General features: G+C 51.5%; 2 protein-coding genes across 32 annotated transcripts in view; both read left to right on the top strand.

Annotated features, from left to right (window-relative positions):
* Positions 1-5,969: 5,969 nt before the first annotated feature.
* NR1H3 (nuclear receptor subfamily 1 group H member 3) lies at positions 5,970-13,907 on the top strand. 2 transcript variants are annotated; one of them, XM_080641002.1, is made up of 11 exons: positions 5,970-6,025; positions 6,336-6,456; positions 7,176-7,261; positions 7,763-7,951; positions 8,378-8,644; positions 8,897-9,105; positions 9,212-9,391; positions 9,574-9,673; positions 12,044-12,157; positions 12,382-12,476; positions 12,643-13,907. In XM_080641002.1, exons 3-11 carry the CDS (start codon positions 7,219-7,221, stop codon positions 12,787-12,789), a joined length of 1,344 nt encoding a protein of 447 aa, XP_080497128.1. In that variant the 5' UTR covers positions 5,970-6,025; positions 6,336-6,456; positions 7,176-7,218; the 3' UTR covers positions 12,790-13,907. The 2 variants fall into 2 exon arrangements, with proteins under 2 accessions (XP_080497128.1, XP_080497127.1); XM_080641001.1 differs by lacking the exon at positions 5,970-6,025 and having other exon boundaries at positions 6,168-6,456.
* MADD (MAP kinase activating death domain) overlaps positions 13,778-14,624 on the top strand; it is a 38,087-nt gene continuing 37,240 nt past the window's right edge. For 26 of the 30 annotated variants that reach the window (XM_080640994.1, XM_080640980.1, XM_080640993.1 and 23 more), the window contains exon 1: positions 14,068-14,206. The gene's annotated coding sequence lies outside the window, so the exon portion shown is untranslated. Of the gene's footprint in view, positions 13,913-13,982; positions 14,207-14,624 lie in introns of those variants that run through there. The other 4 variants (XM_080640995.1, XM_080640983.1, XM_080640966.1 and 1 more) reach the window with 4 other exon arrangements.

The raw sequence follows: 14,624 nt of genomic DNA, 5'->3' as shown, positions 1-14,624 counted from the left end.
GTTGGGCGGCACCTGCAGCAGTCGCCCGGACGCGCCCTGGAGGACACTCGCCGGAAGTGCACTCGCCACCATCTTGCTAAAGGAGGGCTTGGGAGGGAATGTTTGGAGGAGGAGGAATCTGGGAAGGAATGCTTAGAGGAGACTTGCGATTCGGCCGGGGCAGAGGAGCATGGGCATGTAGCGCGACCTCGCGCGGCAGAAAGGGCCTGAAGACCTTGTCTTGGTAAAGAGAGCCCTGAGCTCGTGTTTGCCTCGGGCCCAAGTGGCGCTTGGCCTGGGCCGGCCAGTGGCCGGGAGAGCGAGCCCCCCCCCCCCCGCCCCCTCCTCCGGGGCCGGGGGCCGCCAGGCCTGACCGCAGAGCCGCAGCGGATGCGGAATTGGGACGAGGGGTAGTATAGGGCGCCCCCTCCACACCACTGCCTTCGGGTGGAATTTGAGCCTCGGTCCGGTTCTGTTCCCCGGAAGAGGTCTTGTTTGAGGTGCAGGGCACAGCGAGTAAACAGCCCTTTGAACTCCTATGCCCTTGAAGTTGGTCCCAGTCTATCCTATGCTCATGCCCTGAGCAGAGCTCAGGAGCCTTCTCACTTCACCTTCCAGTCGTTTCCCTGTCCTCCCACCATTCCTAGTTTTAGTTAATTAGAATCAGAATGTCATGCCTCTTCCCGAAGGAGTTGGGCTGCACAGTGTTCAGGCTTGGCAAAACCAAAGCAGTGAATCCCTAAGGGAGGAATTTCAGACCAGTGGGAAGATGTATGGGGGGAGGGGGAAGGAACTTAACCAAGTGGGCGTAGGTGGGGTTTTGGCAGAATCAGAGGCCCTCTTGACATTGGCCATTAGGGTCCCAGTGCAGCCAATTTGGTCTCAAGGCTTTGTGATTCTGAGGTGGGAGTGATTCACAGCTCTAGGAGGTCAGATCATAGGCCCTTGGGATGCTTTGATCTGAACTGCTCACTAGAAGCAAAACACTTCATAGCATCACAAAAACAAAACCTGATCAGAACTATATGGGAGAAAGCAGGGTCATGATCTTGCCCTAGGACTCCAGATTAAATGATTTACTAGTATATATACCTCAGGATCTAAATTTTGCTTCCAGAGTTGTTGTGGAGTAGTGAATAGAATATGAGAGCTGAAGTCCTGGTAGCCAAGTAGTTCTTATTTAGTCATAAGCTCCGTTATGAATCAGATGAGATTTTAGTCCCCTCATCAAAAAAATGTCCACACACACAAACACAAGGGGGATTTTGAAAATAATCCCAAGTGGTTCACAAAGACCACCGAGAGGCTTCATAAATCTGCATCTTTGAATTCCTGATTCAATCTAGTTCTCTTTACAGATAAGAAAACAAACCTAGAGAGGAAGTGATTGGCCTTGGTCACACAGTTTAGGAGAATGAATTAAAACTCACGTTTTCAGATCCACAGTTAAGTAGTCTTTGTAATGAGATGTTTCTTACAGGCTATTCAAACTACATTGCTAAATTGTATTCGGTGGTCCCAAATACCTTCAATAAAGAGATTTCTAATAAAACCTTTTCATATTGGTGGGGTTGAATGGGCATGGCTAACTGCTAAGGTACTGGGTATTAGAGTTTTTGAGTATTTTCTTTTACAATGCCTCTACTTTCGTTGCAAATTAGCCAAACCATTTTTATTTCGGAATGTAAATTTTGGCAAGTAGAATGAAAATCCCTCAAATTCATCTTTTGCTTTTCATCCCACTTGCTCAAGTATGTCTATATCCTTTGTGCCTGCAAGTATCCCATGTTAGGGATTGATGGAGCAGATATTCCGGTTTTTATAGTGAGAAATCCAGGAAGAGTGAGGGTCACACCACAAGTACATGGTAGAGCCAGTAGCTGAGCCCTGGTTTCTGGACCCCTACCTTCTGCATATTTTGTACCAGGTGATTCTGTGGTCCCCATACATTGGTTCCTAACTACAGATGCGCACGCACACACACACACGCACACGCACACGCGTACACACACACACAATGTAGATGGGTAGATACATAGGCCACCCCAAACCAATAAGTCAGAATCTCTGAAAGTGAGGCCAGGTTTGGAAATCACTGCTCTACCCTGTGTTGGCAGAAGTGAACCTAAATCCAGGTGAGTTAACCACTTTTCCCATCTGGGGAGGTAGTTTGTATAATGGAGTGAGGAAGTTTTTTGTGTTTGAGTTTGATCTTTGAATCAGCCATACTTATATCCAAATTTGATATTTACCCCCTTTCTAGTAACTATCTCCTAGGCCAGTGGTCGGCAAACTCATTAGTCAACAGAGCCACATATCAACAGTACAATGACTGACATTTCTTTTGAGAGCCAAAATTTTTAAACTTAAACTTCTTCTAACGCCACTTCTTCAAAATAGACTCGCCCAGGCCGTGGTATTTTGTGGAAGAGCCACACTCAAGGGGCCAAAGAGCCGCATGTGGCTCGTGAGCTGCAGCTTGCCGACCATGGCCCTAGGCTATATATGAGGATAAATAATACATGTAGTGGGGCCTATGTGTCTTCTTCTGTCTTCTATATCATCTCTGAACTCATTGGTCTGGGAAGCAGGAATTCTTGGGTTCAATCTTGTGATTGGGAGGTTGGGTAGAAGTCATTTGAGGAACCTGCAAGATGCTCCCACACTTTTCACCTTCTCAGAATGGTGAAGGACAGAGCAAGAAGCAGTTGCCCTAGGGCCTAGTCTGTTTCTCTCCAGTGGTCGGCAAACCGCGGCTTGCGAGCCACATGCGGCTCTTTGGCCCCTTGAGTGTGGCTCTCCCACAAAATATCACGGCCTGGGCGAGTCTATTTTTTTTTTTAAATATATATTTTATTGATTCTTTCCCCCCCCCCCCCCGACCCCTCCACCCGGCTCAGAGAGCACCCCCCGCCTATTTTATTGATTTTTTACAGAGAGGAAGGGAGAGGGACAGAGAGTTAGAAACATCAATGAGAGAGAAACATCGATCAGCTGCCTCTTGCACACCTCCTACTGGGGATGTGCCCGCAACCAAAGTACATGCCCTTGACCGGAATCGAACCTGGAACCTTCCAGTCCGCAGGCCGACGCTCTATTCACTGAGCCAAACCGGTTAGGGCAGGGCGAGTCTAATTTGAAGAAGTGGTGTTAGATGAATTTTAAGTTTAAACAATTTGGCTCTCAAAAGAAATTTCAATAGTTGTACTGTTGATATTTGGCTCTGTTGACTAATGAGTTTGCCGACCACTGCTCTAAACTATACCTTGTGGCCTGCTTTATGGGAGTTTGAGTGCTTTCAGGGAGTTATTCGGTAGTGCATAGGACTGGTGAATGCTCCTATTTTTGCTTCAAGGTTACCCTTGCTCCAATGAGAAGACTTTGCAGGTCCTGGGAGTCAGAAATGGGACTTGGAAGATCACTGAAGGTGTTCCTAGGCATGGTGCCTCCTCTAGGAGCTAAGGAAAGATAGGGAAGGCCCCATGGGACTGGGAGGTTTTGTACCTGACATCTGTGGGCTGGTGGGACATGTGATTCCAGCTGCTGATCACCTGACTACTTGCCCTGGCCTGGGGGAGCAGTGCAGTGGTTGGTCTCTGGAAACTTTGGAGATATTGACTACAGGTTTGGGTCTTCTCTCATTTTTCTCCCAATCCCCTCTAGGTGGGGGCTCCCGAGCCCCTGTAACCTGAAGGGGTGCCTCTTTGTATAGCACTGGTAATGTTCCTTCCCTCTCTACTTGAGACAAGGCTGAGCCTGACATGGCGTGGGGGAGATGGCGCCCTGAACTGCATGGTCAGCAACTGGCTCTAGCCTGGATCAGAAGGCTCCAGATGGGGCTTGTGTGTGGTCCTGGGCTCTGGGGAGTCTAGGGAGTTGAGGGTTAGGAGTGGACGAGAGAAGTCTTCAGGCCTCAAAGCAGTGTTCCATTCCGAGTTCCTTGCAAGCAGGCGTTTCAGTGACATCTCTGATTATGCTCCTGTGCTGGAGCTGCTGACTATGGGGAAAGAAGAGAAAGGAGCTGGGTGGATGATGTGGTTTCTGGGGCAGAACAGTTCCAGTTTCCCAGGAGCTTGAGTCCTGGTTTCTACTTTCCCAGGACAGCTGGAGCCTTGTGAAAATCAGGGAGGGAATACACACCAGAGGAATGGAGAGCCTTGTGCTCATGACTCAGAGATGCCCAGACCAGGGTGGGGGCCTTGCGAGGGGATGACCTTGTGATGAAAGGGAACAAGAGCAAAAGCTGGAGGCAGAACTTTGAGATGCGGGTGTCAGAGGGGCTTTTCTGAGATGTGAAAATAAGCACATGGGTAGATTTTGCAACACCACCCAGCCTGCGTCATCTCAAGCTTCTGCTCCCCACCCCCCACCTATTCCCCCTGCCCCACCCTGTGTGCTTCCTCCCATCTTTCACCAAGCTCCTGTTCTATTTCTGCTTTCCCTGTCCTTCTCCAAGCCTGCTCTCCCTCCTGCCCCCATCCACTCTTTCCTGTTCACTGTCCTCTCTCCTGGTGCCCTGTTCATTTGCTTCTGTCCCTCTGGCTGCCTGCCCTAGACCCCTGTCCTATGCTTTAATAGGGGGCCCATGGGAACTGGAGTTCACAGCAAAACAGGAAGAGCCTGTGAGCAGGAAGCTGGGAGTGGGGCAGGGGGTGATCAGCCAGCAGTAACCTCAGCTCTTCCCCTGCCACATCTGGACTGAAGCATCCCCAGAGCTCTCTGCCTCTTCTACTGCAGTCCTCTCCCTCTCCCACCCAGCTTCTTCCATCTCAACATTTCACTGATCTAGCAGACCTGAACAGCAACAAGATAAGACTCTCCTGGACTCGGATGCAGGAGAAAGAAAGAGTACAGAGACTGGAGTGAGGACATCTGGATTTTGATCTCAGCTTGGCCACTGTGTGTGGTCTTTGAGAAGCCTCTCCCGTGAGCTTAGTATTCTTTGTAAAATGGAACTTGTGTTATTTACCCTCCTTCCTGGGGCTGCTCTGAGGACCGAAAGAGATAGTGAGGGGTTTGTGTATGAAAACAAGCACTGGAAGGTTAACAATGTACAGATGCAAGGTGTTGGGAAGTCCCATAGCTGAAAGGATTAGAAATTTAGTGATAACTGCTGCCATCTCTTGAACACTTACTACGGGCTACACATTGTGCTATGAGATATTGTTTAATTCTCATGACAACCTTAGATGGCAAAAACCATTATTATTATCCCAATTTTAAAGATAGGAAAATTGAGGTTCAGAGATATTAAGTAACTTGCTTAATCAAGATCACACAGCTAATAAGAGGCAAGGCCAGAATTTGAACCCGAAATCTGAACCTAGGGCCCAAAAACTAAATATGCTGAAATGAAATTGACTAGAGCTAACAAGTATGAAATAGAAGGGGATCATATATTTTTTCTTGCTTGTTTATTCATTTAATGAACAGGAGTAGGCAATACCTACTCTGTTGCCTAAACTATGCCAGCTCTGATCCATGGGCTACAAGGGAGATAAAATCAAACATGGTGTCTACCTTCGGGGATGGATCTCATATTCCAGGCAACAGGGCAGGAAGGCTCAATAGCTGCTGGGCAGAGTCTGTCATCATTTCATCTAGAACTGTTCCCCAGATGAGGGAACTTGCATACCTTCTCAGATCTAAACTGGGCTAGCACCTGGGTCATCTGCCATCTCTCTACCCCCACCCTGGCACTGGCCATTGCTCCTCTCTCTCTCCTGGCCTCTCCCCTGCTGGTAGCCCTCACAGGGCACCCCATTCAGAGACCTCCAGGAAGGCTCAGCACCTGCTCTCTCCACCCCGGGAGTTCTACCAGCTTGGCTGAGGCTGGGCCGGTGGGAAGAGTTTCTTGGCCCCTTCCCAGAGGCAGGGGAGGAGGAGGGAGGCTGGGAAAGCAGGCTGGGGCTCCGTGTTGCAATTCCAGGCTGTGCTGGGACCTTTGCTCCACGAAATGTCTATGGAGGGGAGGGGACACCAACTCTGGAGGCTGCCGGGATTGGGGTGGGGGTGCCTGGGAAGCAGTCCTGTAAGAGCAGCCTGGGTGAGCAGAGGAAGGGGAGAACTGGGCTGGTCTGCAGGGAAATGCGACTGTTGTGGTTGGGGGTAGGAGAGCAGGGATGGCGCTGGGCTGAGGGGGTGGCTAGCTGGGGAGGAGTCAGCGTGGTGGGGAAGCTGGCTGCCGGGTGGGCGGGGGTGAGGAGGCCAAGGCTCCAGTCGGTCAGTTGGTTGGCGCCAGCTCTGACTCCGGCTCTGCCTGGCTAGAAGGAGCAGTGGCCCGAACCCTTGGCAGTCCCTCCCTCCCCTCAGCTTTTCCCCATATTACTTCCCTGGGGCTCCGGGCCCCTGTCTAGCTCAGCTACGGCTTCTCAGGCACCGCGGAGTCCTCTGGACAGAGCCTGCACCGTCCTCCTCTCTCAGCAAGGGGGCTCCAGAGGCTGCCCCAGCCAGGAAGTCTGCCGGCCCAGGCATTCGGTGGGTCGGCCCCTCAGCACTTGCCTGGGGCCCTGTGTGTGTTTGGTGTGTGGGGGTGAGTGGGGGTCCTAAGGATCTTAGAAAGGGGTCTCTTTGGGGAAAAGTGAAGGATGGTAATAGTGATGGAAACTTGGACAGGATTCCATTTAGACCCAGAAAGCTCCTGAGGGGCTGTGAGGGAGGAGGTCCTGTATGTGAATTGGAGCAACTCTGGGAGGCAACAGGTTTGTGCTGGGATCCTGGGAAGTGGCAGGAGTGAGGTTATTTAACAAGCAGCATGTTTCACTGGGTGCAGCCTCCATCCCATGTCCTGGTCCTGCCCAACTTTGGCTGTCCCCAGTGCTGGAGTGAGGGGGAAGGGGCTTTAATAGAACCAGAGCAGATGTGCCCAAATATTCCCTGATGGCCAGGAGATGGGCCCTGGGGAGAAAGCGTGGCACAGTGGCTGAGAACTCAGATTTTGGAGTCAGAGAGATCAGAGGTGGAGTCTTTGCTGCCTAACTGTGTGGCCAAAGGCAATGTCTTAATCTCTTTGAAACTCAGTTTTCTCATCTGTAAAATGGGCTGAAGAATAGTCCTGACCTCAGAGGGACACTGTGAGCAAGGCAGGTAAAGCCTAAGCTCAGGCTGATGTATATTAAGTAAATGTTAGCTAATATGCTGTACTGATAAAGAAGGAGCGCAGTTCTGGAAGAGTATAACCTGAGTTGTTCCTGCAGGACAGTCCCTTGGTAATGTCCAGGGCTCCAGAAAGAGAAAGAGATGTCCTTGTGGCTGGAGGCCCCTGTGCCTAATGTTTCTCCTGGTAAGCTTCTTTACTCCAGCCCTCTCCCCTCAGTCGGGTCTCTTCACTACCTATCTTCTGCCTTTCCCCAGAGAGCAGTCTAGAGCCATCCTTGCCTCCTTCTGCCCAGACTACCTTTATCCTGGTTCTGGTGCCTGGCCCTTGCAGGCAGGCACCTGCCGATCCTTCTGTCTGGACTTGCTGCTGGGGAGGGGGCATATACAGTGCTTATCCAGTTTGACTTTTAATTAAGAGTTCTGTCTGATCTCTGAACTAGATGCACGCCAGCCCCCAAGGGGACAAAGGTTAACATCCTCATACAAAGTATTGAGGTGCAGGGAATTGCAAGACTATCCCTGGAGCCCACACAAACTCCAGGGTCTGAAGCCTGAGCTGATGTTTTGCTGCCCTCTATGGGTGGAGATAAGTTTGCAGTTTCCCAGCCAGCATGCCGTGGAAGTGGAGGGGGAGGACCTGAGACTTCCCCCCTCACCCTCCCCTTGTTCCTCTTTCCTGGCTCAGACTCTGCGGTGGAGCTGTGGGAACCAGATGCAGAAGATGCAAACAGCCAGGCGCTGAGAGGCAGCAACTGCATCCTCAGGGAGGAAGCCAGCATGCCCCAATCAGCGGGGGGCACTTCAGGGGCAGGGCTGGAGGTGGCAGATCCCACAGCCCTGCTCCCAGGAGTGGAGGCCCCTCCACAGTCTACAGGTGAGGAACTGCTGGATTTGGAGGATGTAGGGGTTCCCTGGATCTGGAAGGGGCATCTTGGGGCTCTTTACCATATAAAATCATGGTTAAGTACCAAAGCTTTAGTGTCAACTAGACCTGACTGATCTGTGAGTTTTGTCTCTACCTTAGGCCTTTCTGAGCCTCAGTTTCCTTATTCATCAAGTGGAAATGATAATAGTAGCTATCTCTTTTGGTTGTCGTCAGGATCAATGCCTATAAAGGGCTGAGACAGTAGCTGGGACATAATAAATAGCACGAGGCACATGAGACGTACTTTCTTATAACAGAAAGACTAGACTGAGTGTTAAAAAGGGCATGAAGGTCACTGAGTGCTCAGGGCAGTGGCCAGCTGGGCACCAAGCTTGTTTCTTGGAGAAGAACATTAAGGCACTTCCCTGTATCCAGAGCTCCGTCCACAAAAGCGGAAAAAGGGGCCAGCCCCCAAAATGCTGGGGAATGAGCTGTGCAGTGTGTGTGGGGACAAGGCCTCTGGCTTCCACTACAACGTGCTGAGCTGTGAGGGCTGCAAGGGATTCTTCCGCCGCAGTGTCATCAAAGGGGCGCGCTACATCTGCCACAGCGGGGGCCACTGCCCCATGGACACCTATATGCGTCGCAAGTGCCAGGAGTGTCGCCTTCGCAAATGCCGCCAGGCTGGCATGCGGGAGGAGTGTGAGTACCTGGGGACAGGAATGGAGAAGGGGCTGATGGGAAAGCGGGGCCATGTGGGTGCCAGGGTGTGAAGGCAGACAGGCAGCTGAGCCTACAGGGCCTTCCTATATGGTCCCTAAATATGGATTAAAATTTCTTCCTTGCCTATACCCTGTGATCTCTGCTTTTCTGGAGCCTTAAACTACCCCTCTGGCCCTTCCTTGCTTCTCATCTCCCCCTCCTCGTCCCTTCTCTCATCTGGCCGGTCCTTAGGTGTCCTGTCAGAAGAACAGATCCGACTGAAGAAACTGAAGCGGCAAGAGGAGGAACAGGCTCAGGCTACATCCGTGCCCCCAAGAGCATCCTCGCCTCCCCAAGTCCTGCCCCAACTCAGCCCAGAGCAACTGGGTATGATTGAGAAGCTAGTGGCTGCCCAACAGCAGTGTAACAGACGCTCCTTTTCCGACCAGCTTCGTGTCACGGTACCCGAGGGACCTGGGGAGAGGTGGCTATACCCAGAGCGCCAGCTGGCTTCTCGATGTCTGACTCAGAGCGGTTTGTTTTCCCCCTCCTTGCCCTTCTGGGTAGCCTTGGCCCATGGCACCAGATCCCCAGAGCTGGGAGGCCCGTCAACAGCGCTTTGCCCACTTCACTGAGCTGGCCATCGTCTCTGTGCAGGAGATCGTTGATTTTGCCAAACAGCTGCCCGGCTTCCTGCAGCTCAGCCGGGAGGACCAGATCGCTCTGCTGAAGACCTCCGCTATTGAGGTGGCTGGCAGGGCTGAGGGGCGCAGGGAGAGCCCGAGCGGGACTGTCCGTGGGAAGGGCCTCTAGACAGCCAACTGGGAAGCCAGACCTACCACTGGGAAGTGGGGACCTTCAATTGAAGGTGCCCCATTGCCAGGACCAGCCCACCGCGTCCCTGTTTGAGGTCTGCTACTTGTGTGCAGGTGATGCTTCTGGAGACATCTCGGAGGTACAACCCTGAGAGTGAGAGTATCACCTTCCTCAAGGATTTCAGTTATAACCGGGAAGACTTTGCTAAAGCAGGTGAGAACTGAGAGACCAAAGGGACTGGTTTGGATGGACAGACATTTTTTTGTCCTGGAGCCCATAGTGACTCCAAGTCACAGGCCCAAGGTTTGGGTGTCTGTAAAGGGAAGGCTTCACATATTTTTCCAAGACAGAAAGTTGGGATGCTTATAGGCCTCTTTCAGCTGTCTCAAATGGACTCCTGTCCTCTGTTGCCTTAGGCCAGTGTTTCTCGAACTGTGTTCCAAGGAACCCGAGGGAGGGGTTCCATAGAAGTGTCACTTTAGAGAAGAAACAAGAAGGCACAGGAATGTCTTTCATTCTTACTTTAAATGGAGCCAAACAAGAAGCTCCATTTAAATCTGCATTATATATCATGCTTCTACATAGTGTGCTAGGGAAAGAGTTTATAACTAGGGAAAAAGCTTGAAAACAACCATACCCAGCCATTTAGTAGTCAATAATGAGCAAGTCTTTCTCAGATGTGCTCTTTAAGGGTCACCTGGACCTACTTCCCCCTACTCTTCTTCACTTGTTCTTCCTGAAGAGCCATGGAACTGGAGCTGATACATAACAAACATGTCCAGATGATGCAGCTTTAAGATCAGAGTGGATGCTTCTGTCCCCATCCTGTACTTGAAGTGCTTTCTCCAAGAATTTGTTCCCATTGCTGCTCTCTACCCGATACTTGCTTTGCAGGCTAAGCAGTGTTGGTTTCCTCACACTCAACTGCTGGTAATGTTTGTGTTATGGGAGCAGGGTTAGGAAAGGATGAAATGCTAAGGGTGTTTTGGGGGGACTGGAGCTGAGGCTCAATAGAAGAGCAAGTAGTCTAACAATGGAGTGAGTGAGTCTGTAAAATATGGCTGATGCTGTCTGGTGACTCAGCTCATGTGCCTCTTATCCCAACTCAGGCTACCCAGTGACACTCCTAGGAAGGCCTCTCTTAACTATAGGGCATGGCAGAGCTGTGTTAATACCTTTTGCCTTCTGTGTGCTGCCAGAATGTCTGGGAAATTTCATGACTTTTTCCATCTTTAAAACCCAGCCCTACCCCCTTTCTCTAGCAAACCACCTTTCCCCAAGTGATTCTTATCCCAGTCCTTCTTAACCATGGCCTTCTCCTTCATAGCATCCTCCTTTCTGAACTCTTTCCAGTTCTTATGTGTGTGTTCAGCACTTCCAGGCTTATGTCATCTGGAACTGTACCTATTTATAGATCCATTTATATAAGCAGTTTTGATATCATCTTTGCCTTTTGTTTGTCATTTTGTCAGTGAGGTCTCAGGGAGAGGGAACAGGGGCTCTTTTCTGTCCGGTCTCTGACCCGCTCTACATGACTATTGATGTGGACTGATGCCATTGGAGGCATTCATTCAGCGAGCAGTAGCAGACAGACCCTTTCAGGGTGCATAACCCAACTCTAAAACCTACCTGTCCTCTCTGTACAAACAAACTGTTTAGCACAATTCAAGGCTCGCTTAATACCTCAGCAACAAATACTTTATAAAATGGGGCTTGTCCATTAAATGTATCAACACACACTTGATAAACATCAGGGTGAAAATACAGGAAGTGACTAATCAAGAAACCTCGAATGGAAAAGTTAGCAGATGGTTGCTAAAAGAAATCTGAGAAAGCCTAGAGGAGGGTGTGGGATGGGGAGACTTTGACAGTGTGTATGGGAGAAGTGTTTTTTAGATGTCATGACTTTAGGTCAGGGTTTGTTGAACTTCAGTATCCTCATCAAGAAGATTGGTTCTATATTTATAAATTTATTATTTGACAAACACTTTATATAGTGGTTACCATATGTGCCACACATTAGTCTAAGGACCCATTATGGTAGGTTATCTCCATTTTACAGATGGGAAAACCAAGGCTCAGCCTAGTAAATGGTAGAGCCAAGACTCAAACCCAGGCAGTCTGGCACCACAGTCTATACCCTCAACCACATTGCTAAGTTCCCCCGAGATATGAAACATGAAATGTATCTCTAGTATTCAAATAAGTAAGGTCAATTGCTAGTGAGGTTTCTTTATAAAGAAAAATGAGTTGCTTCTATATCTAGTAATGGGGCCCTCAATAATTTTAATAAGAATAACAGAATTATTATCATTTAATTCACACATCCTGTGTTCCAGGCACAGTGCTAAGTGCTGTGCATGCTTTATCATTTAACCATCACAGTAGTCTTATAAATTCAGATATGATTCCCATCTCACAGATGAGACTTGGAGAGGTTAATAAACTTGCCCAAGGTTACAGAGCAGAGCCCTGGATACTTCTTATTGAGTTCCTAGAAGTTCTCTAAGTTGAGGAGTTGGAGGAGAGAGGGAAGTTCCTGCCACTCATGCCACACACTCAGCCTCCCTCCTTCTTCCCCAGGACTGCAAGTGGAGTTCATCAACCCCATCTTCGAGTTTTCCAGAGCCATGAATGAGCTGCAGCTCAATGATGCCGAGTTTGCTTTGCTCATTGCCATCAGCATCTTTTCTGCAGGTGTGGAGGAAGGGCAAGAGGGAAAATGAGCAAGAGATTTGAAAATGAGCAAGCCCTAAGGAGGGCTGCGGGCCCCATAGGGCAGGCATTGTAGGGGTGGAGGCCCTTGCTGTTACTTTGGGATGGGAGAGGCTGGGTGGGACATGTTCCTATTTTGGGTTGTGATTTGGGGTATGAAACTGACCCTGGCCAGACTTGCTCCTCAACTCTGTTTGTGAATATAGACCGGCCCAACGTGCAGGATCAGCTCCAGGTAGAGAGGCTGCAGCACACATATGTCGAGGCCCTGCATGCCTATGTCTCCATCCACCACCCCCATGTGAGTCTCCCCTAGGTGCCCTTTCTCCTCAACACAGGCTCATTCCCTGACACACCTACTTTCCCTTCAAGAATCCCTCTCTGATTATACCTCTCCCACAATCCCCCTACCCTGTCCTCTTCCCTGGGGAGAGACAAAGCCTGAACTTGTCCTTCTCCTTCCCCAGGACCGACTAATGTTCCCACGGATGCTAATGAAGCTGGTGAGCCTCCGGACACTGAGTAGTGTCCACTCAGAGCAAGTGTTTGCACTGCGCCTGCAGGACAAAAAACTTCCCCCACTGCTCTCTGAGATCTGGGATGTGCACGAATGACTGTCCTCTGCTGGCTGAGGCCCCGCTGGCGGCCTCCTAGAGGTGGAACAGACTGAGAAGGGCAAACATTCCTGGGCGCTGTGCAAAAGAGATCCTCACGTGGCATTAAAGGAAAGTCAAAGGGTGGGAGTTTTGTGACTGCTGGGCACTGAGGGTCCTGCCAAAGCTGTGCTCCATTTGAACACTGTACTGACCTGATCAAATGGATGAACCTGGGGGCCACTTTGCACAAGGTTCTCCAGGCCCTGCCTATCCTGCCTCCACCACTTCCTGTTTTCCCCACAGGGCCCCTAGAGAAATTCTCCACTGTCACTCTGCGGCTTGACCATAAATGCCTCGGGGCTGCCTCCCTGATAGTCGGCCTGGTACTGTTTGTACAAGAAGACAAAAATGAATACAGAATGAGAGAAACAATTTCTGGATTGGGGTGGAGGAGCGGCAACAGAGGAGGGAAGCCTGCGTCTTTTAGGATCGCCTCCAGAATTAGAGGGAGACAAGCCACAAGTGCCAGCCTCCTTTCACTAGCCCCGTTGCGCCCTGAGGGTAAATGAAATGCTGATACCACTTATACCACTTCCCCTGTCATGATGGGAGGGGGGAGGGGATCATGTTGTCCTTCTGTAGGGGAGGGGGTGTTGAATTTTTAGAACTAGCGCCTCAGCTAGGCACCTGTGTTCTTGTGGGCGCGGGCACATCAATCCCTCCTCTCGGCTCCCACATTATGGGACAGGAAGAAAAGTCCCCTGGGCCAGGGGGAAGCTGCCCAGCCTGGGGTTGCTCCTCTCAGGACTGGACTCCATTTCCCAGCGGGCATCGCGGCACTGCTCACGCCCCCTTCCCTTGGCGCTCACCGGTGTAGGTGGCACGGCGCCTTCCGGCCTCAGTTCCCCCCGTCACCCCTGAAGTGGTAGGCTCCACCGCCGCGCTGCCGGCTTTCCTGCCTAGGCGGCTCGGCACTTCCAAGCCGAGTGCAGGGAGAGAAAGGTGAGGGCGGGGGAGGGGACAGTCAGAAAGTATCAGGAGCGGTTTATCTTGACAAGTAGCTTCCCGATTAATCCACATTTCATCGGAATGCGCACTATTACTATACGGAATTAAAATCTCTGCGCAATTCACACAAAAGGTATTTCTGTGGGTCCTCCCCTTGGCAGTCAGTGGCGCTAGGCTGGCCCTGCGCCCCCCATCACGTTTCCACTCCCACTGGCATAGGTGTGTGCGTAGCCGCCTTTCTCTCGAGGTCGGCTCCGCCCTTCTGCGCTCGGCTAGGTGACGCCCTGTCTCCCCGCGGGGGTGAATGGTAGGGCCCCCGCCCCCCTCAGCCTCCCCTCCCTCACGCGGAACTGGCGCCGGGGAGCGACTGACGCTCTGCTGCCGGGGGACGTCCAGCCAGGCCGGCCCGTCCCCCGAAGCTCGGGAGGTAGGAGGTCGGCGCCACTGGAGGCCCTGGAAGGGTATTTGGGACAGGGCTTCTAGGGGGAAACCGGCTCTGAGAGGAGCAGGGGTCTAGGGGAAGGGGTCTCGGGCGGCCCTTAAAGGAACGTCAGGGCGCGTGGGGTCTCGAGAGCGAGTAAGGGGTCCGCACAGAAAGGGCCGGGCTTGATGTGGGGCGCTTCGAGCCGCCGAGGGGGTGCGGGCTGCTGGCCTGGGCGCAGCTTGCTGCTGCTGGGCTCGATTCTTTCCGGACTGGCGGGTGGCACTGGTTCCGGACAGAGGCGGGGAAGAGCTGTCCAGCAGGTGAGGGGGCGGACTGAGCTGTCCAGCCCGAGGCCGACCCGGGATTGGCACTTGGCGCGCGCGCGTGCGTGTGTGTGTATATATATGTGCGCGCGCGCGCG

This window comes from Plecotus auritus (genome assembly GCF_963455305.1).
Source record: "Plecotus auritus genome assembly, chromosome: 9".
In the NCBI taxonomy this organism is placed as follows: Eukaryota; Metazoa; Chordata; class Mammalia; order Chiroptera; family Vespertilionidae; genus Plecotus; species Plecotus auritus.
The sequence above is the reverse complement of the archived record's forward strand: the minus strand, read 5'-3'. Positions and strand labels throughout refer to the sequence as shown.

Coding starts and splice junctions, on each gene's coding strand:
- NR1H3 (XM_080641002.1), top strand. CDS start 7,219: ATGTCCTTGTGGCTGGAGGCCCCTGTGCCTAATGTTTCTCCTG. Junction 8,645..8,896: donor GGCTGGCATGCGGGAGGAGT/GTGAGTACCTGG, acceptor GCCGGTCCTTAG/GTGTCCTGTCAGAAGAACAG. Junction 12,477..12,642: donor TCTCCATCCACCACCCCCAT/GTGAGTCTCCCC, acceptor CTCCTTCCCCAG/GACCGACTAATGTTCCCACG.